We start from the raw sequence: 24,513 nt of genomic DNA, 5'->3' as shown, positions 1-24,513 counted from the left end.
TTTAATTTATTTGTTTTCGGATGTATTATAGTCTATGCAACCTTTGGCGACCAACTTGTTTGTTGGAAATGTTGGTTGTGCTTACTTTCAGTTAAACCTCTTATGCATAACTTAATATCCATGTTTCTTCCAAAAAATTATTTTAAAGCACCAAATTGTGACAAATGTCAAATCCATGTAGTTTCAATAACCTTACACCTTCTCTTTTCATTATGCATATGAACCATACTAGTAGAGTCAAGTTCCATGATATCATAGTTCTATTAAATTATAACTGCCAGGATAATCTACATTTTAACTTTCGCTATACTGTAACTTCACTAGCTTATTACTTACTAAACTTCACAAATATTAAATTCAATCATTAATCTATAACTTTCAACAACAGAGGAGTATCACACTATTAAATAGTTGAAGAAACAATGGAATCTGTTTGAATTTTATTTAACAATGGTATCAATTATTGACAATTATGCAAAAAGAAAATTTTTTAAATTTTCGAAATTCAAGAAAATTTACACAAAATTTAAATTTGTATTATTAAAAAAACAATTTCAAAATTTTAAAATGGTATAAAAATTAGTTTTGCGTAATAATATATTCTTGAGTTATTGCTGAAAGATAATAACAATCCACTTAATTTTTAATTAATGAAATTTTCAAAAATTCTTTCCGAGATTCACATTCGTGCCTTCCAAAGTACATCTGTGCTAAATGGAGTCGCTTCAAGTATAACGATTTGTTTTGTAGAGCTTCAAAACGTTCATATATATTATTAATAGAGAAAATAATTTAGCTCTCAATATAGAAAACATACAAACACTTGCTGCTCTGCAATAGATTTAACCTGTTAACCGGGTAATTAACTCATACTCAATTCGTTTTGCATTGAAATATTTCATCATACCCAGTTAACGGTCAAGACCCATAATCAATGTTATTTATAGTATGATTGCTTTAAATTTATAAGTGTGGCTTTAAACTTTTTATACAAACAAAAATAGTGTTTTTTTCTATATAATTCAAATATAATGTCTTCTAACTTTAAGTTTATCGATAATCTGAAAACGTTTTTCACGCCCTATAAAATACAGGTATTTCGATATAGATACTCTGTGTCGAAATCCAACCGTATGTAACACCTCTTGAATCTCAAAGAAGTGATTGGTATTAGAATTTATAAAAAAGTTCCATGAAAACGGCTCTCATTAAAAGTCATTTGATAAGATAACTTTTTGGTAAAAAACCTTTTAAAACCTGTTTTCAACTCACTCTAAAAGTGAATTCTAGCACTCTAAAATTGCGAAAAGGGACAATTGACCTCTGAAGAACTGACTTAGAGAAAAGTGGAAAAGCGATTGCCTAACTTATTCTGCCAGGAATAGAAATTTGTCAAGAGGGTTATAAATTTCTCTAATCCTCTGGAACCGTATACTGAATGTTATCACTCGTTTTAATACAAAAACATTTTTTCTCATCACACCGAATATTTTTTTTAATTAAAAATCTCGCTTAAGAATAAATTTTATAACTTATTATACACTTTGCTGCTTTTGACGAAACAAATATTTTTATTTTGTTTACTGAAACAAATACTCATGTTTTTGATAATGTAACAGAAAACTAATAGTTTCATCTTATGTTTTCCAATTTCATTACTATGGATATTAAATAATTAATATTACCCAGACCTGAAAAAAAATTTAAGGGACCTATCTTGAACTCAATAATTTATTTTGTATATTCTAAATGAAATTTATTTTATACATGTTGCATATTTAGATCAACTTTTGACTTGGGGGGGGGTGCATTAGATTCTATTTTATTCAGTAGTTAAAGTTTAGAAATACGATTTTATGCATTGAAATTTTTTAGACTGTTTGTATCATGTTATAAAATTCTTGATTTTGTATGTAGACCGCACCTATACACTAAACCTTATATGTTATAATTAATTCAAATTTTGAATATATTCTTTGTTATTAAAGGCGAGTCCTACACTATCTATAATAAAGATAATTGTTTTGAAATTATTTTAAAGCATTCCGTATATCAGATATTTTCAGTATTTTATTGTTAAGAACAACATATCAGTATTAATATTGTTTTATTTACAATAATGTTAAGGTACCCTGGTTTTTATTGTAATCTCGTTTAAAATATTTTTATATTTATTTATTTGCTTTTAATATGCATTAAAGAAGACCATAAGAATAGGAAAACTAAATCACATCTGGTAATGCAGTAACTAATATTTCTTTCAGTTTTGGAAGGAATCTTGTTTAGAGGTCTAATTAAATAACAGATTTCATGCTAGACATACCTTTGACTGATGTTGGACATACCTCGACTACAAAACGTATGCAAAAACTTTAATCTAACTGTAAAAATAAATATATTTGAGGCTTGAAAATAGGGATAACACTTTATTAAATAGTTAATGAGCATTGGGTGATTGTATTGGTTTTTATACTAACCAGAGGAAAGAAGACTGCAGTTCCGAAAATTGCATCAAGGAAATAATCCAAGATAATGTTGTATAATTGAATTTCGAATTCATATGGGAGCTGAAGCTAATGAGAAGAGGCATGAGTTTACAATATGTACGAAAATTTTAGAGGCTGACATGAAATCAAAAATATTTTGAATTAATTCATTGGGAATGTATCGATAAATCTTTTTATTTTTTTAATATCAAGCAACAATATTGGAAGGGCAGAAATCTGTTTAATCTTTAAATAATAATTAGCCGCTTTGGAGACCTTATATAAACTATTTTAGCTCTAAAATTAGCAACTAATATTTTAAATAAATTTCCAAGAAAAGATAATCAAAGAAACAAACTGTTATTATACGTATTTCGTTATTCGTCGCTTCGTATAGAAAACAAAATAAAGATTTGAATTACGTGTACCGTCAAAATGGAATAAAGTATGAGATCCAATAAACAATCAAAGTCTGATAATAACTAAAATAAACCAAAGTTGGCCGTATGATCCACAAAAATAAGTTTCGTACTCGAAACAAAAATTAAGTAACATTTTTAGAGAGTTCAAGATAAAGATAAATATAAAAATCGCAATTTAATATCAGCTGTGTGCATTGAACAATTAAAAATCTCAAAAACCCAAAGAGAATTTACTAGTTTTTAAGTCAGATAAGACATATTTTTTTAATTGTAAAATTCATTGATTAATATTAAAGAAATTAATACTCACTACATATACGTGTTGCAAAGAAAAAATAAAAATAAAAATCTACTTTGAAACCAAGTTCAATGAATAAATGAATTCATTGTCTTTTTCCTGAGCTTTAAAAATATAAAAAGATTGACTAAATGGTCTGAATTAAGTTATAAACAAAATATTATTACAAAATGTTCTAAAAAATTTTAAAAATCTGTTAAAATTATGCAAACATTCTTTGATAACTTGATATTATATAAAGACTAATCTTTTTTAATCTTGTTGTTGCTGTAAAAATTCATTTTGAGCAACAATATCGTTGGAAGTCATCTTGGAAAAACTGTAAAATTTTGCTTCATTATTAATTAATTAAAATTTTCAAAGTTCTTTCTCATATGCATTTTTCTAAAGTTTATTAGTACCAAATTTTGTAACTAAATATAATGTTTTGTCCTTTAGAGTGTCAACGGACAAATAGATAAGACACATTCATTTTAATCATTTGTGGAAATAAGAAGTATTTTACTAGTTTACAGCAAACTGCATAACAAATACTCAGATGAAAGGAGCTGCATCACTGGGGAGGAATTCATCATGAGAACTGAATTTCAAATTGCAGAAATTATTAATGCTTGAAGATTTTGTCAAACAACTGAGACCCTTCCCTTTATCAAACGAATTCAGAAAACAAAGAAGCTAATGCACACATCTCCATATCCAATCAAGGAGAAGAGATATGTCATGTTTAAAATGAAATATGTTATTTATTATACCGCAAATACTTGCATTATACATATGAACGCAGAAACAAAAGGAACACTATTCATAAAAGATGAAATCCATCTGAAAGCAGAAATATCTGACATTATTTATGAGGAAATTCAGTGAACTAGTGAATATATTTAAGAAGTTAAATTTGCTAAATCCTCATTTTCCAGGAATTCATAACAATATAAATAGACATGAGATCAATAGTAAATGTTTTTATGTAAAACTGAAAACGTGGAATAGAAAAGTAGAGCAATAGAGAAGGGTTGAAGTTATAAATGATTTTCTTAACATCTATTCAGTTCATGAAAAACATAAAGTTTTGCTTCCATTTTCTAAAATTACTTGTTTTTAAATCATTATTTTGGCTAAAATATTAAAAGATTTTTATATAAAAGTGAAAATTCAACAGTGTAATACGAGAAGGCCAGAGTTATTGATTTATAAAGAGATATTTTATAGCAAATAAGTGACGTTCTATAGTTTTGAAATTGGGTCTTTTTTCTTTTTTTTTTTCCTCTTTCTATCATAAATTTTGAAATACAGCCTCTCTCTATTTCGCTATAAAATTGCCACGATTAATCACAGATCACAGCATGCAGACATTCTGCAGCATGTGAACACTATACCTCTCAAACTGGCTTTCGTCTTTCGAGCAACTATTTAGTTGTGTAGAAGATGCAGAAGTATATTCCATACAATCTTCATAAATATAAGATTTGTCTCGTAGAACTATAAATAAAATAATTAGAATAATGTGATTGCCCTTAAAAATATCTAATTAGCATTAATTTAATGAATGCTGCATACTGTTAAAAGATTGAACAAAATATATATCCAAAATGTTTTTATAATGAATTGTAAAATTCACACTATTTAATGCCATGTTACCTTCTATGATTGGTGACATTTACGAGTTCTTGCTGTGAAAAATTTTGAAATTCCACAAAATGAATGACCATTGAAGCAAACCAGTCGTCTTTCAAATTAAAAATTTGTTAAAAAGAATTAAGTGAATGAATTAACTATCGCGAAATTCTCGGAATTGCAATTAATACCATTTTCTTTATAATATTTTACAGAAATAAGATGAAATTCCTCGATGCACTGTAATACTAATTAAATAAACGAGTATCAAAAAGAACAGAATATCGAATACCTTAATATGTACGTTTTAAAATATGTTTATAACAATACTTTGAGTAATCATTATGAAATTTTAGGAATTTCGTTTGGATATATTTTCTGTCAGTCTTCTGACTTTTGATAGTTTATTACCCCTTGTTATACAGATACAGCATTTTACTGAAATCTGTTAACAATTTCCCATATAGATTATATAGCTAAGAGGGGGGGGGATTAATGAGACTGAATATCTCAAATCTATAATATTTTTGAAATAATTTTATATCACTATTGTACAACAGTGACCGGTCTTCATTCACTCTGAACACAGGATTGTTAAAATATAATCTATTAGTGTGTCAATTAACAAATGGTCACAATTAATTAGATAATATGCATATTTCTTTATATAAATGATTAAAATTTTAAGAGCCTACTATAATATATTTCGGCATCATTCATTTTCATCAGCTAGAATCTGGTTAAAGCAAATATGATGGGATCTCGAATGACTAAGACTGAATAATGCTTGCTCTAGATATATACAGAACCCATTAGGACGAAATGAACGAAATGACGGTTCATTAAGCCAGTTAGATTGAAGCGTTCTATGAGCCGATTACCAGAAATATTTCTCCAGCCATTGTTGGCAAATCTCTTTTATTATTTGTTTATATTTAGATAAGCAAATGTTTTCTTCAATATACTCGAAGTTGCTGATATAATCTGACTTCATCTCTGAACTGTACTGAAGAGTACTGTGGATTGATACCATTTAGCCTCATTTATTTTCAATGCAAACCTCGCAAACTATATTCGTAAAGAACAGACAACGTCTTTTAAATACTGGATAGACTGGAAAGTAAGTCATCTCTACTATTAATTTCGTTTACGTTTCATTAAGGCCCAGGCAAGGAACGTTTTATCCCTTTAAGCAAAATTCAAGACTGTTCACTGGGTGGCAGACCCGATTTTTAATGGTTGTTCTGAATTGAAATTAAATGTCCCCATTTGCTCTAAATTTTATTTATATATAAAGACTTCGGATTACTAAAATACTTGATTTAATTTCAAGAATGTGAATCATACTCTAAAATTTATTTAAAATTCCCTCACTCTCATTTCGCTCAAGAGTTGAAATAGAGAGTGGTGGATAAGAACGTCCATGAACAGTCTGGATTATCTCATTTACGTCTCTCACCAAGAAATGTAAAAACTGTCCAGGATTTGCTCCAAATTTGAACGTAGTGTCTCATATTGTTCTGGTTTGTTACGTAAAAATTTCGTAATAACGTGTAATTTAATACTAATAAGATTTAATGTTTATAAAAATTGGCTACCAGAGAAATCTCTTTGCCCAAACTGTACTATGTTTAGAATTCTCAAACAAACTTGTTAATTTTGGATGAATAACCCTGAAGGAAAAATAGTAAAATTAGTCACAAAATATACCTGAGCTTCATTTATTCTTTTAAAAACTACTATGACTACGATTTAAAAATATCAAGAATTCTGCTATAAAACGAAAGGAAACTATTTATTGGTTAATATTTATTACATCTCCTACAAAGTAATCTTTTACGATTGTATTACATCTCTTCCAATATTTTTGCTTTATATATTTTTCTGAAATAAATTTTAAGGTCGTTTTCATTTATCTCTCTTTTTAGGGCACGTGGCGAATTTTCTTTATTGTACCAAGAGACTCAAAACACTGATAACTAAAAGGAAATTTCAAAAGAAAAAGAAAAAAATCATGTAATGTATTTAATAAATACAGTTTTGTTTTTTGTTTTTGCTTCTATTTTTTGGCGGGGTTTTTTTTTTTTGTTGTTGTTGTTTTGTTTTGTTGTTGTTGTTGTTAAAAATTTAAGAATAATAACACGATTGCCACTGGCGCATTGTCATGGCGTAAAACGTCTTAGCTATCTCGCTATAATTGAAGTCGTTTTCAATCAACTGCTTCATTCAAACTTCTCAAACCTTTAAATAATATTCTTTATTTACGTTCTGTCCAGTTACTAGAAATTCGTAATGCAAATCACCAAGATAATCAAAGAAAACAGTCATTATTACTTTGATTTTTCAGCGACTTTGACGGGATCTTGCTTGACATTTCAAGTGCCATTAATTGATTGATTCTGAATTACAAGCAAAAATCCAAGTTTTATCGCATTTTAAAAAACACCTTAAAAACGCATCGCTTAGAATACCTGAACGCGTTGCTTTTGGAACGTCTCGAAAAGTGATGCACCACAAAATGGCGACATGGTCCTTCAAGCATACACTGACTAAATTGCATTAGCTCATTCGCTCTTTACTTCAAATCTAAATAGTTTCTCAAAATTGCTAGATTAGAACCAAATGATATACGAACTTTTACAATAATATCTTAAACTATTAAACGAAGATCACTTAACACCTATTCTCTTTACTGATTCACATGTTAAAGAGTAGTTAAAGTGGATAAACTGGTTGATAATCTATCAGAGCGTGATTTATTTATGTCGAATTCTTTGCCTTTTTATTAATATTTTGTACCACTCAAATTGTCTTCTTTTTGCTAAAAAATGGGATTTTTTTAAGTTTGTTCAACAAAAATTTGATTGCAGATACAAATATTTTTTTTCTCAATTGCGCCAGTTTCCAAAATCTACACTGTTAAATTTTCAACTCAAAGAAATTTATAGCCTGACGATAACATGAAATCAAATTCTGAGTGTTGTCAGATGTTTATAAAAATAGACAAAATTTGCGGAAGAATTCTAGTATATATGCATATTAAATGAAATATTTCCGATACCACAATAGTGTATAGCTAGATATAAGAATGCCGTATGAAGTGTTTCATGCTGCTATTCTTTTGAAATATGATTTGAAATTCTCTAATTTCGAAATTCTTTGAAATTCTCTAATTTCGAAATTCTTTGAAATTCTCTAATTTTGAAATTCTTTGAAATTCTCTAATTTTGAAATTCTTTGAAATTCTCTAATTTTGAAATTCTTTGAAATTCTCTAATTTTGAAATTCTTTGAAATTCTCTAATTTTGAAATTCTTTGAAATTCTTTTGAAATATTCTACTATTTTGCAATGAAAGCATTATTAGTGCAAATAATTTATTTCAAGAGAATATTTTTGGCCTTCGGTGTATATAGTTCTAGGTACCAAAAAAAAAAAGTTTTTTCAAAGAAAATAACGGAAGCATTGTAATGAAACCCACTAATGAACGAAGAACTGACTTTTGGTTTCTTCTTCGACTTTATATTCTTCCATTTTTGGCACAAGAAATGATGCACCACCCCTTTTATTTCTTGCAACATTTTGTGAATATTCTCTATATCCCAATTAAATACTGAAAAAAATGTAAATATCTATTTCATGCATAATGTATACTTATGAGAAGACAAATTTCTCTACTTGAAGAGGACAGATTTAAGAAAGCCTTTAATCTTTTAGATATAAAATAATTAACACCAAATTATTTTTTGAATTATTTGACTGCGTATCTTTAACAATAATTTTTTCATCTTTAAAATAATGTAACAACTAAACATATATTTTTTGACATCGGTTTCAAAAATCAGTTTTTCAAGCATTTTTGGCAAAATTCAGGCTATTGTCTTCCCCCCCTCCCCCATTTGTTTCCTAAAGTACCCCGAAAAGTGAAGCCATTACTTGGCATGAAATACTTCTCAATTTGTATAAGGTCATTAGAAATGCCTGGTGCAGAAAAATAGAAACTTTTTAATTTCAATACATTATATATAAATAAAAAAGTAATAAAAAAATTCTGCTCTTTTCAGAAATTCATGCAGCACATCTTCGAAAACTTGAAATTAAACCTGCAATCAAGAGTTTCGGAAACAAGTCAAACTGGTCAACATTTGTTCAGAAAGCAGAAGACAAAATGTTGGAAAGAAACTGGTTTCATCAGCAGAATTGCTCTGACTCTGTCTTGTCAGAGTCAATTTTCTACTCATTTTTTTAACTTCATTTTCTTGATAAGAGCTGAAAAGTTTCAATATCTGAAGACAGTAGTACATATGTTTGATATGCGTTCTACGAGGAGTAATTGTTTAGCGTAAGTGTGCGATACACTGTACTACATATTCACATATAACCGATTTGACTTTTCTTCAAGCACAAGCAGATCAGTGGAGCTTTTGGTCACTTTCAATTGCAAAAATGGAGGGAATGGAAATTTTATTCGGTGTAGTGATTCCAGTTTTTGTTCTTTTTGGTCTACTCTATATAATGTAAGTTTTTAATTTTGCATTTAATTTTACACAGGAACGTTATATTTTATATGTTATTTTTCTTAACTGTATTAAATTATGTATACCCGCAATATTTTATTTTTATTACCTTATTTTAAGAATGAATGAAGTTCGAACCTTACAGCACAGTACAGCTAGAAAATTCTTTCAAGAACATAAGTTTTGATATCTTTCAGTCTACTTGGGAAAAAAATCATAATTCTCCTACATTTTTTACTTATATTAATTCCATTTTAATGTTGCTGTGTGTGTGTGTGTGTGTGTGTGTGTGTGTGTGTGTGTGTGTGTGTGTGTGTGTGTGTGTGTGTGTGTGTGTGTGTGTGTGTGTGTGTGTGTGTGTGTGTGTGTGTGTTCAATAGGTACGCTTTTGACTTAGTGACCTATCTAATCTAATTTCACAACATGCTGATTTAAATTCTTCCAAATTACTAATGCATATTATAGAGAATTTTTGTAGACTAAAAAAAATAGAAATGATTGCATATAAAGGAGTTACATTTGTCCAAAAATGCAAAAGAAAATGTAAAATTTATCCTTAAATAAATACTGCAGTTACATAGGTATTAAACTTATTTTCGCATTAAAAATTATTTAAAATTTTATTCGTATTAAATAAATATCTAATAACGAATAACAGGGGATAATAACAGTAATTTAGTATTAAAAAATTTAGAAATAAATATTGTGATAAAATAGCTATAACGAAATAGAGGGGAAAAGGATTCTGTCTAAACTGGACAGTGGCTGTCTTACTCAAAACACTTAAGGAGATTATAGGTGTTTTTTTTTATAATTAAATAAAATAATCCACAGTAAATGTCCGAATATTTCTATATTCCGGGAAAAAAGGGAAATCCTGTAGCTGTAGTTTACTGAGCTCTTATTATATAAGAGATCCGGTTGCACAGCTACCTAAGCGCATGCGTACATGCATCATACTACGTTATTCCAACCGGACCTATTGCTAGCATCCCGGTTTGATAGTCATTACTCCTTTGCAAGTCACCTGCCTAGTACGAAAAGAAATATTATAGAGTCAACATGGAAATTGAGGAAATGATACAATTGCTTTCACTGATTGGCCTATTTCTTATGGGCCTTCTTCTTGTAGCAGTGTTATGTTATGTGTAAGTTTATTTTTTAATACAGTTTTTACTCTTTAGAAGGAGTTTATAGTTCAGCTTACTTTTAAACACTTAAATATCTAGTTTCTCGTCGTTTGATTCAGGAATATATATCGTGAGCTCTTACATTGGATTATTTAAGCAATCTAAAAATATTTTAATATCAGATAGATCTCAGTTTTTATACTTCTTATAGCAAAATGTAACTGAAAAATAGAAAAATTCAGAGGAAATTGCATAAAAACCTTTTTCTCCTTGCCACGAAAACTTTAAACCGTGTTTAAAGTTCGTGTAACGAAGAAGAGCTTAAAAAAATGAAAAAAAAAATTATGTTAATTTCAAATTATTAGAATGCGGCGATTCGCTCAATTTTTAAAAAGTTTATTCTACAAAATTTTATATTGAAATGCTCTTAAGGAAGTTCCATTTCATTCGTGCTTCAGTGTACAGTGCCACGTCATACTCATTGGCGGTTGGTCGCCATTTTAATTTTGACACTGATTTCAACCACGCATTTTGAAGCATTTATTCGTCACATAAATGAAATTACACCAATTATGGTCACATAAAGGAAATTTTCGAGTTAAAGAAACGTTTCTGAAGAACTCATTTTACATATTATGAAATTTAGGAAGACAAATATAAGAAATTGTATCACTGTTGGAAAGGGTTATAAAGAATTAATTAACATATTTCATAAAGTTTTTCAAATAAATTACTTACCTAAATACAAATAACAACTATATATTTAATTTAATTTGTTTTTCATTTTCATTTATTTACTTGTTGTACATATTCTTGGATTTAAAAAGAAAATTCTTTTGCAGTTTGTGTGTGTGTGTGTGTGTGTGTGTGTGTGTGTGTGTGTGTGTGTGTGTGTGTGTGTGTGTGTGTGTGTGTGTGTGTGTGTGTGTGTGTGTGTGTGTGTGTGTGTGTGTGTGTGTGTGTGTGTGTGAGTGTTACATACACTAATTATGAATGTTGAATATGTCAGATGTTTGCTTTTTCTCCTTCGTATTTCAGGTGAGATAAAACGTCACAAGACTGACGTAATTTATTCGCCTCTCTTGCTGAGAGGAGTGACCAATCTTGGTGAAGACAGGGGTTCGTCACTTTCTAGGGGAGTTTTCACTACGGAACTAAGCACAGAATTTAAATGCCGTGGTAGATTTAATAATAATAAAAAGAATTTTTTAATATCCATATGATTTGTTAAAGATACTTTTTTTCAACTATTTGCATTCTTTGCCGAGTGTATACAGTTTGAATAGGCTTGTTTCTTAATATTTATATTTCATATGGTAGTACTAAGAAGCAAGTTATGTGTATCTTAATAAACTGAAAAAAATATAGTTCAGGGTTAATTCTCGGTTTTTTTCTCTTATAATAGCTTAATAAAACTGTGAAGTAATGGATAATGCATAAAGTGCATAAAGTTCCTTTAATAGAGGAAAACCCAATTTTACTCAAAATCTTCATGAAATTTTTTTTTAAATATTTACATAAAACAGCAAACCTTGAAAAATTGGGGAAAAAGACTTTTTCTCGGGAAAAAAAGTGAAATAGCATTTCCTGTATTTCATTAGTTTCATATTACACAAGTTTAACTTTAAAATTTGCATCTTGCAAATATAATTGCGCATGCGTGCGAGATGACATATCTTTTACAGTGATCTTTGAGACATCATTTTAATTTTGACAATGTTTCAAATTAAGCCTTCTTTAATTATGGATTCCGATAGTGGGATTCTTTTTGGGATCGTGTGAAATAATTTTGGAATTGTTAAGACATTCATAATAGGACAGGTTTTCCATTTTCGAAAAATAGAAAAGAGAAATTCATGGTTTATTAAAATAAAAATATTTCATTAAAGTTTTCGAAATAAATAACCTACTTAAATCTACATAATAAGTGTTAATTCGATTGGGTTTAATTTGGTTTTTATTCATTAGCCATTCATTTACATATGCCATTTTTTAAAATTTTATTTATGTATATACCAGATTCACAGAAAGTTTCTTCATACAAGCATGACAGAGTAATTTTTTTTCCATTTAAAAAGAATTTAAATAGTCTTGGTTTAATCTTAAATTATCATTCGCACAAAAATAAAATCATTGTCGAATTTTTTTGAAAAGGTTAATAATATCTTTTTTTAGTTAAATTATGATTGAAACAAAATAAATATAGCAGTTCCAAAGGAACGGGATATTTCTCAGTTTTACAATAAATTTGAATTTTAAAATTTTATTCATTTTAAATAATTTAATTTCAAATTAGTTTCTAAATGTTTCTAAAATGGCTTAATATTAATAAAGGGATTCAATTTTAACCTGTAGACTTCGGCTTGTGCACATATTAAAATTGCTGTTTTGTAGTATATATATTATAATATTAAGTAGTATTTAAAATTTTATTCGTATTAAATAAATATCTAATAACGACTGATGGGCTAATAAAATAATTCAGATTTAAAATTTAGATGTAAATATCATAATAAAACAGCTATAGCGAAATAGAGAGGACAAAAAAGATCCTGGTTGAACTAGACAGTAACGATCTTACTCAAAATAGTTAAGCAAAATTCTGTTTTTTTTTTTTTTTTTTTGTTGTTTTGTTTTTGTTTTTTAATTAAACAAAACATTTCTTAATAAATATCTGAATATTTCAATATCACGGAGGAAAAAATTAAATCCTATAGATGTAGTTTACTGACCTCTTATTACATAAGAGATCCGGTTGTACAACTACCTTAGCGCATGCGTGCGTCCATCATACACCGTTATTCCAAGAAAACCTATTGCTAGCAATCCGGTTTTGGCCGTCATTACTGCTTTGCAAGTCACTGGTCTAGAACGAAAACAAAGATTACAGCGTCGACATGCAGATTGAAGAAGTAATACAAATGATTTCAATGACCATTCTTGGTATTCTTCTTGGATCATTAATATGTTATGTGTAAGTTTATTTTCTTAATACTGTTTTTACTCTTTAGAAACAGTTTACTATTCAGTTTACCTTTGAATACTTAAATATCTGGGTTTTGATCGTTTGATTCAGGCATATATTTCGAGAGCATCTTACAGTGGACTATTTAAGAAATCTAAAAAGTATTTTAATATCAGATCTTAGGTTTTATACTACTTAAAACAAATTGGAACTGTACAAAATTTCAGGGGAATTTGCATAAAAATCGTTTTATTTCAGATTGCCGCAAAAACTTTAAACCGTGCTTAAATTTCGTAACGAAGAAGAGCCTAAAATAAACGAAAAAATGATATTAATTTGAGAAAATAAGATGCTGCGATTCGCTCATTTTATGTGATGCTTATTCTACAAAATCTTATATTGAAATGTCCTTAAGGAAGTTCCATTTCATTCGCGCTTCAGTGCGCAGCGCCACGTCATACTCATTGGTGGCCACGTCATACTCATTGGCGGCCGCGACATACTCCTTAGCGGTCACGTCATACTCATTGGTGGTTGGTCGCCATTTTGATTTCAACACTATTTGTAACGACACCTTATGTAGCGTTTGGTCCCGACTCTAAATGTTAGAAGTGTTAACCGAGACATACTGCTGAAATATAATATTTTTTGTTGTAAATATAGTCTAATACAGCTACTGAAAAATAATATTTATTTTTCAATTTGCATTAATAATTATTAAAATAATTCTTTTTAATACATCTTTTCTTCACATCTATCGATCCTAAGAGAGATCACGCAGACTCTCAATGAGCTTCCTTCTTTCGGTTCATTTCATGTTAATAAATAAAAATTGTATTAAAATCTATCTTAACTTAAAAATTTAATTCAAGCTTATTGAATAAGTATTAATTTTAGTCTACTCTTCACAGATAGTTACAGAACATTAGAATTTTTCTCATTTTTTTTCATCTAATATTAATTCCAACATTTTTAACTGAAGAGGGAAACTGTTCATTAAATAAAGTTTTTACTAATAAATTTAAATGCAACTTTCAGCTCCAAGAAGTGGGTTTAAAAACTTCTTCCCTTAATTCTTTAGATTTCTTAGCATAAATTTTTGTCACATTCGTTAAAAGAAATACTCAATAAAAAAAGTCAGGCAATGTAGAATTAAAAATTTTCTTTTTGGTTTGTCAAGAAAATTGTTGGATTTCCCTCCCCCCCCCCCAAAAAAAAAAAAATTCTGAGTGTTATGAAGTATGGCTGACAAATTCACAGATTATTCATCATAACTACAACCTCCCTCTAACTTTCAAAATATGTTTTTAATGTTTCAAAGACTTTTAAAATAAGAGCAGAATGAATCATATTAGTTTTCATTTCACAGTGTTTGGTAATTCATTTAACTACGCATTTCCAAAAAACTGAAACCACTGTCTGAAAACAAAAAGTCGAAAGAGACGGATTCTCTCACGGGAAAAGTTGCAAACATTGCGTCATATTGCACAGCCCAGCAACCTCAGTGCAACTTTCACTCAGTAGATGTATTTGATGGCAGTACACTTATATGTACTGGTATGATGGCAGTACTCTTTAATATTAAAATCCCTCTTATGTTCATCGCAGCGTGAGGTTGAAGCTGAATTCAGATCATCTTTGAATTTTGGCAAATAAATGTTTTGGCGAATAGAATAGCAAGTTTATCCGCAAATTCAAACCATCTTTTTGTTATTCTTAAGCAATTACAAATTACAAATATATTCACTGAAAAGGTCTATTAAATAGTATTTTACAAATTTGCAGGTTGGAGAACAATATCTCGAATTGCCTTTAATTAAAAAAAAAAAAAGTTTAACAACTGAACAACTCTGAACTAATTATAAATTTTTCACTTACTTCCTCTTGTGCTAAAACTCTAACTTTTTATAATTACTGGTCCCCAATAATAACAGAATATTTTAGAGATCTGTATTGTTAATATTAATTTGACTGAAAATTAATTTCATAGAGATGAAATTTTCTAAAAACAAATTTGAGAAATATTAATTTTAAAATTCCAGAATATTTATAACCATGAATCAAAATATATTAAAGAACAAAGGGTAGAAAGTGATATAAAGGAAAAGATTCTAAACATGGTTTTACTACTGCAGAAAAAAAGTAGGAGATGGTATTTTTGATCGAGAACTCACCAATATTATAGAGAAAATAAAATGCATTGCAATTAATTATAAGAAAGAAATTCTTGCATAATCATTGAAAGTTAAAATATGTTATAAATGTAGTTTAAATTCCATACCTAAGATATTTCTAAAAAAATCCTAAATTTTTAAAGCTTTGTTTTGACATCTACATTTTTTGATAAAAAAAAAATAATTAAAATAAGAAATTGAATAATAAAAAATAAGAACTGAAGCAAATATTCTTAGAATAAGAATGTTACTTATGCAAACTATAATATTTACTATTTTAGAAGAATAGTGAATATTTAGATTATGTACATTTATTCGTAGAGATCTAGTATATAAGTGGAAGGAAATTTTTAAAAATTTAAAAATTTTATATGATTGATTAGAATGTGAATGTAAATTTATAAATAGTCAACCAATTTGGTATGGCTGTTTGCATATGACGTAGCAGAGCCAGAGCCAGTGATTAGCGTTAAAAATTTGAGAAATGCTTTGATATATATATATATATATATATATATATATATATATATATATATATATATATATATATATATATATATATATATATATATATATATATATATATATATATATATATATATATATATGTAATGATATTTTAATTCTAATTTCAATTTAATTAATTTCCAAGATTTTATCTTAATTTATCCCATAGTAACTTCATTCTAAAAATATTCTCTTATTTCTTGATCCAATTCCACTTTCGGTTTAATTATTTTCTCTGTAAAACTAATGAGCCATCAGTACTACGTATCAAATGAAAGTAATACTTGCGTTGCCCTTGTCAAAGGTCATCATATGTATTCCATCGGAGCGTGGCCGGATTTCCGATGTTATGAAAGACAAGTGATCATTTGTTTCGTCCTTTTTTGCCTTCTTTTCTTACTACAGCTTTTGTGATGCGCTGCGTCTGCTTGTAGATAAATTGCTTTCCTGAGATGGATATTAAAGAGAGAATAAAACGGAATTAAAAATACAACGACTCGTCTATGTCTTCAAACCTGCTTTCTGCTTCAAAAAAATATTGTTACATATTCTTTTGTCGACAGGATTCGAAAAGCATTACATATTATTTAGTCGACAGGATAGTCTCCTGTGAAAAATTTTATAAATTAATCCCCGGGATGAGAGGATCATTTGTTTCGTCCTTTTTACCTTCTTTTCTTACTTCTGCTTTTGTGCCGCGCTGCGTCTGTTTGTAGATAAATTGCTTCCCGGGATGGATATTAAAGAGAGAATAATACGGAATTAAAAAATACAATGACTCGTCTATGTCTTCAAACATGTTTTCTGCTTCAAAGATAGTTTTCTATTAATTTTTCGCTTGGAACAGAGATTTTTGAACATAGAATTGTTGGACCTTACTCACGTTTATTGATTATTAGTTCAATATAGAACTATTTGTTTAAATTAATGTTACATTATTTCTAAATTATGCCTTTTTCACTTTTATCATTTACTTAAATCCGATCTGTATAGCTCCTAATTATCATTTAGTTTAAATTCATTCTTAAATTATTGAATCAATTAATTATTGACTGCAGGATAATTTGAATTAAATATTAAATAATCGATAGAATTGAAATGAACTATTTAAGAAATTTAAAATAATCAATATTATAAGGCAAATTCAAATTTTCCCACTAGAATTTATTATCAGATGAGTTTCTTTTTTAAGCATGAATTTCAACATGAATAATTTGTAACGAATTATATCTGAGATATTCAAGTGTAGCTCAAGAGAGAAATAATAATCGAAAAAATTTAATTTTAAGAATTATTCTCATCTAATATTCATTTCGTGTTTCTATTTTGCAACACAACGAACCAAACTAGACCATTAAAATATCTATTTACCATACATCTCTTCTTCCATGGTCTGTATAATGTATATCACAAATGTCGACGAAATAAGTGAATTAGAACAGAGTCTACATAGATCATAGACGAAATTATAAAAACTGTGGAATATATATATATATATATATATATATATATATATATATATATATATATATATATATATATATATATATATTGTTTTTGGTTTTTTGTTATTTGCGCGATTTATTTTTTCATATTAATACATACCGCCGAGAACTGATGTTTTTAGAATCGCTGTTTTCTTGAAATGATCTGCGCAATATTATTTAGATTTTAAGCATCCTTTATAATTGTCATTAAAATATGCTTGACATAACAAACAAGCCATCAAACTAATTTTAATCAATTTTCTCTCTATAGACTTTATATGAAGTGCATGAGACCTTTCTGCGCCAAGCAAATCAGAAGGAGCAGTTTTCGCCGGACGTCCTCCCTGGAGCTCCCCCCTTGCCGTACATTCACCGATTCTATGCTTAATATCGACATCCACGAATATTTGAATGATACCGAAGAAGATCAAGAGCCGTACAGTCTGGACACAGCTAACGGAGATTGCACTTATGAAAGCATGGAAAACATGGAAGAACCACAAGAAGAATCGTATACCTTGGATGAAACTGAGCTGGTCACTACTGAGCAGCTCGTTAGAGATCTGGTGTAAGATGAGAAAAAGTGATACGCTCTCCTGTCTTTAAACGGCTATGATTATTTTAAAAAAATTATTGTAATATAATAAAGCAGCAATTCAGAAATTTTTTTGTTCATCATTTTTAACATAACATAACATAAGTAAATTTAGATAAATTAGACTTGAGGAGATGTTTTTGGTCACCATTTCTGCAGTATGATGGAAGGATAAAGTACTTTTTGGGTTCAAATTTTCTTTTTAGGGTTTTTTTTTTTTTAACACTTGTTGGTTTAAAAAAAATCCTTTCATTGGCTCAAATTGGATAAATCAATTTGATTTTAATATTTCATGTGCCTAAGAACAATTTGTTTTATATCTGACAAGTCACAACTATTTGATTAAATTACGTTTATAATAATTATGATTAATTATTAACTGCCAATTAAGGCTCTTTGCACTGTAATGCTTATTCATTTCTAGGTACAGCTTTACATTGCTTATTTTTTTCATCAGCATTTATGTAAATCGACCCAAAAAATATTGACCAAATAATTAAAAAATAATTGTAAAATTAATTTTTTTTTATTATACATTCAAAAAAATTCTAAATGAAAAACTATTCTAACTTCAAAGAAAACAATTAAAAACTATTTAATTAGCTATAAATAGCTCAAACTTAATTTTTAAAGGTAAATTAAAGCAAATTAAATGCACTGTAAAGTAAAAATAGCTATAACATCACACAAATGCTTCCAGTTACAAAATTTATCTGTTTAATCACAACATGGTAAACGCTGAAACTTCTAAAATTATTTTTTAAAAATATCTAAAGGTGATTAATAAATTGCACAACCTTAATGTTTAGAAACCTAATATGCGAAACCATAGTATATTGCATCAGGTTTCAAAATTTCTAATTCTTATATCTAATATTATTTATGCATACCTTTCATTTGTCAAATATTTATGAATGCCACTCTAAAGAATACTTTTAGATACAGTAATGAATTCTTACTTCAAAATTTATTTTTAAAAATTTTGTTCCTCACCAACAATTTACAATTTTCCAAAACCAACTTTCCATTCCAAACTAATAATAGGAGTTGTTTTCCAGTCCTTAAAAAATTTCTACACTAAAATTGGAAACTAACCGCTTTTGGCTACCAGCTGGCTCACCGGTAATATTGGGTTCAATTTCAATTGAATTTCTTGTGTACAACTTGATATTCATGATTCACTAGTGAAATAATATTAAGCATCATATAATTTCAAGGGCTACTTCATATTCATTCAGTTCATTATGTATATGAACATTACTAATGGAACCAAACCTCAATACATCATAGTGCTATTTAAAAGTCCACCTGATCAGGTAATCTATGCGCGTAAATGTAATTTCCCTTTCTTATTCCTCATATAAACTATAAAGATGATAAACAGAATTTAAAATATTTGATGAAAAAATATGGTTTAAATTTGACTGCAATAATGGAAAGTATTGTTGAAAACTGCGCGCGTGTGTGTGTGTTATATACAATACTGGTGAATGTTGAATATGTCGGAGGTTTGCTTTTTTTCTTCGTATTTCAGCAAAAAAAACTTCACAAGGGTGACGTAATTTTTTCGCCTCTCTTACTGAGAGGAGTAACCAATCATCGTCACTCTGTAGGGGAATTTTCACTGCGGGACAAACCAAAGAATTGTCGTGGTTGATTTAAAGCGCTTTTTTTTTTTTTTTTTTTTTTTTTTTTACATGTAGTTTTAGATTCTAGCTTCTGAAAAAGAAGGAATGGTCAATATTACTTGCCTTCTTAATAATGATAGTAGTTGTACTTTGATAAATATCAAACATTAAGATTTTAGTTTTAAGTTTCGCTAACAAAGAGCTTGGCAATTTACAGCGTAGAGGAGTTTTCTGCTAGATAACGCCATTAAAATTCAACGAGAAATAACCTCCCTGAGCAGAACAAAGTTATTTTTGCAACGTTTTTTATCAACGTTAAATCATATTTTACTATTAAGGGGATTCAATACCCCGAAATTTCAAAAATATCAATTATTTGTAAAAAAAAATGATTGTAATAATATTCATACATTTCTTTATCATTCACAACAACCGATTTCAAATAATTCCCATTACTTTTCAAGTTATCAAGTTTAGAATGAGACCCCTAAATTTTATTTTTATATAGTAACAAAGCTTTAACGTCATATAACTTTGTTCTTTCGTTTCGACCTCCACTGTACTATTAAAGGGGTTCCATACCCCGAAATTTCAAAAATATCAATTATTTGTAAAAAAAAAATGAATGTAATAATATTCATACATTTCTTTATCATTCACAACAACCGATTTCAAATAATTCCCATTACTTTTCAAGTTATCAAGTTTAAAATGAGACCCCTTAATTTTATTTTTATATAGTAACAAAGCTTTAACGTCATATAACTTTGTTCTTTCGTTTCGACCTCCACTGAATCATATCTGTGTTTGTCAACATATACTAGTAATGGTCCCAATATACAAGATTATAATAAAGTATTCGGTCTTTCACCGACGATGTATTTGGTATGTGTTGACAATATATATATATATATATTAAAACTTGACAAAATTCAAGAAAAAAATTCAATATAACTATACTGGTACCATTCAATAGACAATTTTTTTTATATTTCAAAATGTCATAAAAACCTTTTTGTGCGATTATATATTCGGAATATATCGCTGGTAATCTCCAAAATTGCGATTAATTTTAAATGTATTGTAATCTAAATGAAGTTTCAAAAGCATCTCATCAAGATATATATTCCCACTCTCCAAAGAATAAGTGGGCTAATTATGGTAACTCTTAAGTCAAACACTTTGTCCTGTAGAGCGCCAATAAACATTCTTCCTTATTATTAGAAGAGATATGTGATTTATTGAAACTGCATCAATTGTTTTCTGGAAATATTTCTGGAGTCATTTACCTCTTATCTGGTCTATTCCTAAATATAACCATATTCAAATATTTTAAAGAATATTTGCTTGACTATTGACATTTAACAGTGCATTCTGATCTTAATTTTTTGCTTCTTAACTAACAATTTTTTTAATTTTATATAAGATTGCCATAATAAGGAAAAGAGGAATATTTTAATAAGAAGCAATTTGATATTTTTTTATTTTAAATCATAAATTGAATGATATCTCCAAATGGATATTTTTTCATAAATAATTATAATTTTAAGGATCTGAAAATTCCAAAACCCCATGTGTCAGCATTTTGTTATTTGTTTCTTCTCAACTCACAAAATTATCCTCAGACATACATCATTATTTATTTGCATTTTATTTCCTTTTCAACGCAAAATAATTCTTAGCCTAAAAATGATTTTTATTCTTGAGCTTACTTTAAAAAACATTGAAAAGTAAGTTTTTGTTGCTGTCATCTTGCGTAATAACCACACTGTAATTTTTTTCCAGACATAAAAAGATCTCAAAATTCCTTTATGATTAGAAAACTTTAAAGGTGGATTTTCAAAAATGCATTTCACGATACAAATATTCAATAAAAAGTTTTAAATAATCCATACTATATAAAATACTAAAGTCGAAACATTATACAATAAATTCAATATATTCATAATTGTTCTTGAGGCACTTCTCGAGCACCATAACTATGGAATAGAAGTAGCATTGACATATAAAATAAATATAAGATATAATAATTGTAAAAAACGGTATTACTTTTTGAAAATATATTAAAACTTAAAAATAAAGAAATAAATACGAGAAAGTAATGAGAGAAAATTTAAGTGAATTTTGTAATAAAATGTTAAAAGAAGCATTATTTAATAAGGAAGTAAAAATGTATATGTACATATTGAAAACTGATAAAATATACCCAAAAAAATTTACATAACAATATTTGATCAAGATATAAAACTTTATTTATTCAAACTCCAAATAAAGATGAAACTATAAAAGCTTATTAAATCTAAAATTCATAAACTCTTTGATTAAAATTACATTATTTTATGCTTTATTAAAACTAGTGAACAAAGTGATGTAATCCTAATCAAAACATCTAATACTGCAAAAATTCGATCAGAGAGAAGAAACAGATAAATTATACTATATTGATATAAATGTAATATTTACTAGTGATGAGCAAAAAACATTTTCCCATTTTAAATAAAAATATTTAAAATGGGAAAATGCGTTAGCAAACACTTAATCAAAACAGCAATATACTAGAAATTTTCCTGTATTAAAGGTTTGAAATAGTACTATTTACATTTACAAGTCCGAAAGAATTAAAGAATTCTGAAAATAAATAGAAAGATGACTTTATATAAAAAAAGAGATAAAAGCAAATGGAATGAACATTATTTAACGTACAAAAAACAAAATGTTACACTATATATGAATTACTGAAATAAAATAAATATGCATACCACAGTGAATATAGCAAATTATATTGGTAAATAAAGTAGTTTATTTACGGCTTTACATTTATAAGCACATTAAAAAATATAAAAAATAATTAAAATATGATAGGTTATAATTTCATACCTTCCTCTGTCAGGAGCCGAAGTGATATTTTTATCGGAACAAAATCATATCTCAATTTTGGCACATGGTAGTAGCAACTAATAGCACCTTACAGAAAAAAAAGCATTCTACTTCTCATGAAAGAGGGAGGAAATGAGCATTGAATTCTAACAATAAAAAAAAACTCACACTACAAATTTATACGATACAAAAATTTATATGGTCTAAAATTAATAATAAATTTAAACAAATATTACTAAATTTTCTAACAACTGTTTTTTTATGAAAAGGAACTTGGACATGCAGAGATGTTGCTGAATCCATAACCTATCTAAATAGCGCAATTTACAAACGAAAGCATAATATTAAAATAAAGTCTCAAACGCGATTAAAAATTTTAATAAAATGTTTCTTAATATCATTAAGATAAAAAATATGTATTACATGATAAATAAAATTACTTAACCCAGAGAGAAAATAACTTTATAATGTACCAAATTCTTCAGTTAAATACAAACAGTTACAGATAACACAGTTACAAATAACAGTTAATCCGTTTCCTATATAAAAGCTATACTAAGCAAAACTAGCATACTTATTTCATCGACAGCAGTGGGACAGAAAATTTTTTGTTGGATATTAAAATCATGTTTTCAGTATTAATTTTATACGAAGATTGATTGTATGAAATAAGCACTAGAAATTATTCTGTTTTCTGTATAAGTTGTAGAAAATAAGACTGAAAGGTAATATTTGTATTTTGAATACATTGCAAAGGAGCAAATATGGCGAAATAATTTTCAAAAAAGTACAAAACAGTTCTTATAATAACTAACTGACTTTGAAAATGTTCTTAAATGGCTTTATGGATAATCTTACTCTGTTTAAAATGAGATTAAAATAATTGAGGAATCTGACACTCTTAAGGGAGTAAAAGCTATTTTCTAATCTATAAAAATAAAACAAAAAATTCCTTGAAATAAAACAAAAACAAAGGGACATTTCAAAAAAAATGTCTCTAGATAAAAAAAAATTTCAAGATTAGTGTAATTTGAATATTAGTGTTAACCTAATGGGAAAGCGTTTAGAGAAATGATTGATCTACATTTTCGAACGACCGCATAGAATCTTCTACTGGATTCTACAGGAGGTTCCATGGTTCAGTTTGACTTACCTTTCATTTAATTTGGAATGCTTTATGTTTGTAAACATGATTTTTGCAATTGATTTTTCACTCTCGTTTTGATTGAGCATTGGGGCATCCTCAGTACCAAAACATTATTTTAATATAATCAGAACTTAATTATTAGATAACTTAATTAAATTTGATTCCAAACGCAGAGCAATCAAGAAAAATTTGTTTTCAAAATCCCATAATAATTTAAATAATGAATTATAAATTAATGATAAAAAAGATAAAATAATTAAAATTTTTAAAAAGCAATAAATTTTTAAATAGCAATATGAATATCAAAATAGGATTACTTTTAGATCAGTCAGATGATCTCAGTTTTTCACTGCTGTGTTTTGGTGAACTAATTTAAGAAATATAATCCGCATATAATAAAAATGAGCACTTTCCATTGGGTTAAAAAACAAACATATATCATTGTGAAGGCCACATTACAATATGCATTTTTGAACAGAACATCAAGAAATAAACTGCATATCAGAAAAGCTATAGTCTACTTCTCTGACTTCAGCTCCAGTTTCATATCGCTAGCTTATAGTATCCTCAGGCGGATACAGTCTATTTATGACGGAAAAAAAATCACTTGATCGCAAGAAGCTCAATCAATTTGAACAACTGGAGGTGGGTCATTTTTTATAGAATAT

General features: G+C 27.9%; 1 protein-coding gene across 3 annotated transcripts; it reads left to right on the top strand.

The window, feature by feature from the left end:
- The first annotated feature begins 9,042 nt into the window (after positions 1 to 9,042).
- LOC129959508 (uncharacterized) lies at positions 9,043 to 18,244 on the top strand. 3 transcript variants are annotated; one of them, XM_056072373.1, is made up of 2 exons: positions 9,043 to 9,335; positions 17,870 to 18,244. In XM_056072373.1, exons 1-2 carry the CDS (start codon positions 9,265 to 9,267, stop codon positions 18,168 to 18,170), a joined length of 372 nt encoding a protein of 123 aa, XP_055928348.1. In that variant the 5' UTR covers positions 9,043 to 9,264; the 3' UTR covers positions 18,171 to 18,244. The 3 variants fall into 3 exon arrangements, with proteins under 3 accessions (XP_055928348.1, XP_055928349.1, XP_055928346.1); XM_056072374.1 differs by lacking the exon at positions 9,043 to 9,335 and adding an exon at positions 10,423 to 10,483; XM_056072371.1 differs by lacking the exon at positions 9,043 to 9,335 and adding an exon at positions 13,344 to 13,439.
- Positions 18,245 to 24,513: the final 6,269 nt, after the last annotated feature.

Source organism: Argiope bruennichi, chromosome X1, assembly GCF_947563725.1.
Source record: "Argiope bruennichi chromosome X1, qqArgBrue1.1, whole genome shotgun sequence".
Classification (NCBI taxonomy): domain Eukaryota; kingdom Metazoa; phylum Arthropoda; class Arachnida; order Araneae; family Araneidae; genus Argiope; species Argiope bruennichi.
This window is presented reverse-complemented; position numbering and strand designations above follow the sequence as displayed.

What these genes read in the sequence shown, in the direction of transcription:
- LOC129959508 (XM_056072371.1), top strand. Translation starts at nt 13,363, where the DNA reads ATGCAGATTGAAGAAGTAATACAAATGATTTCAATGACCATTCTTGGT. An exon ending in GGATCATTAATATGTTATGT is followed by an intron (nt 13,440 to 17,869) that starts GTAAGTTTATTT and finishes TTCTCTCTATAG; the next exon opens with ACTTTATATGAAGTGCATGA.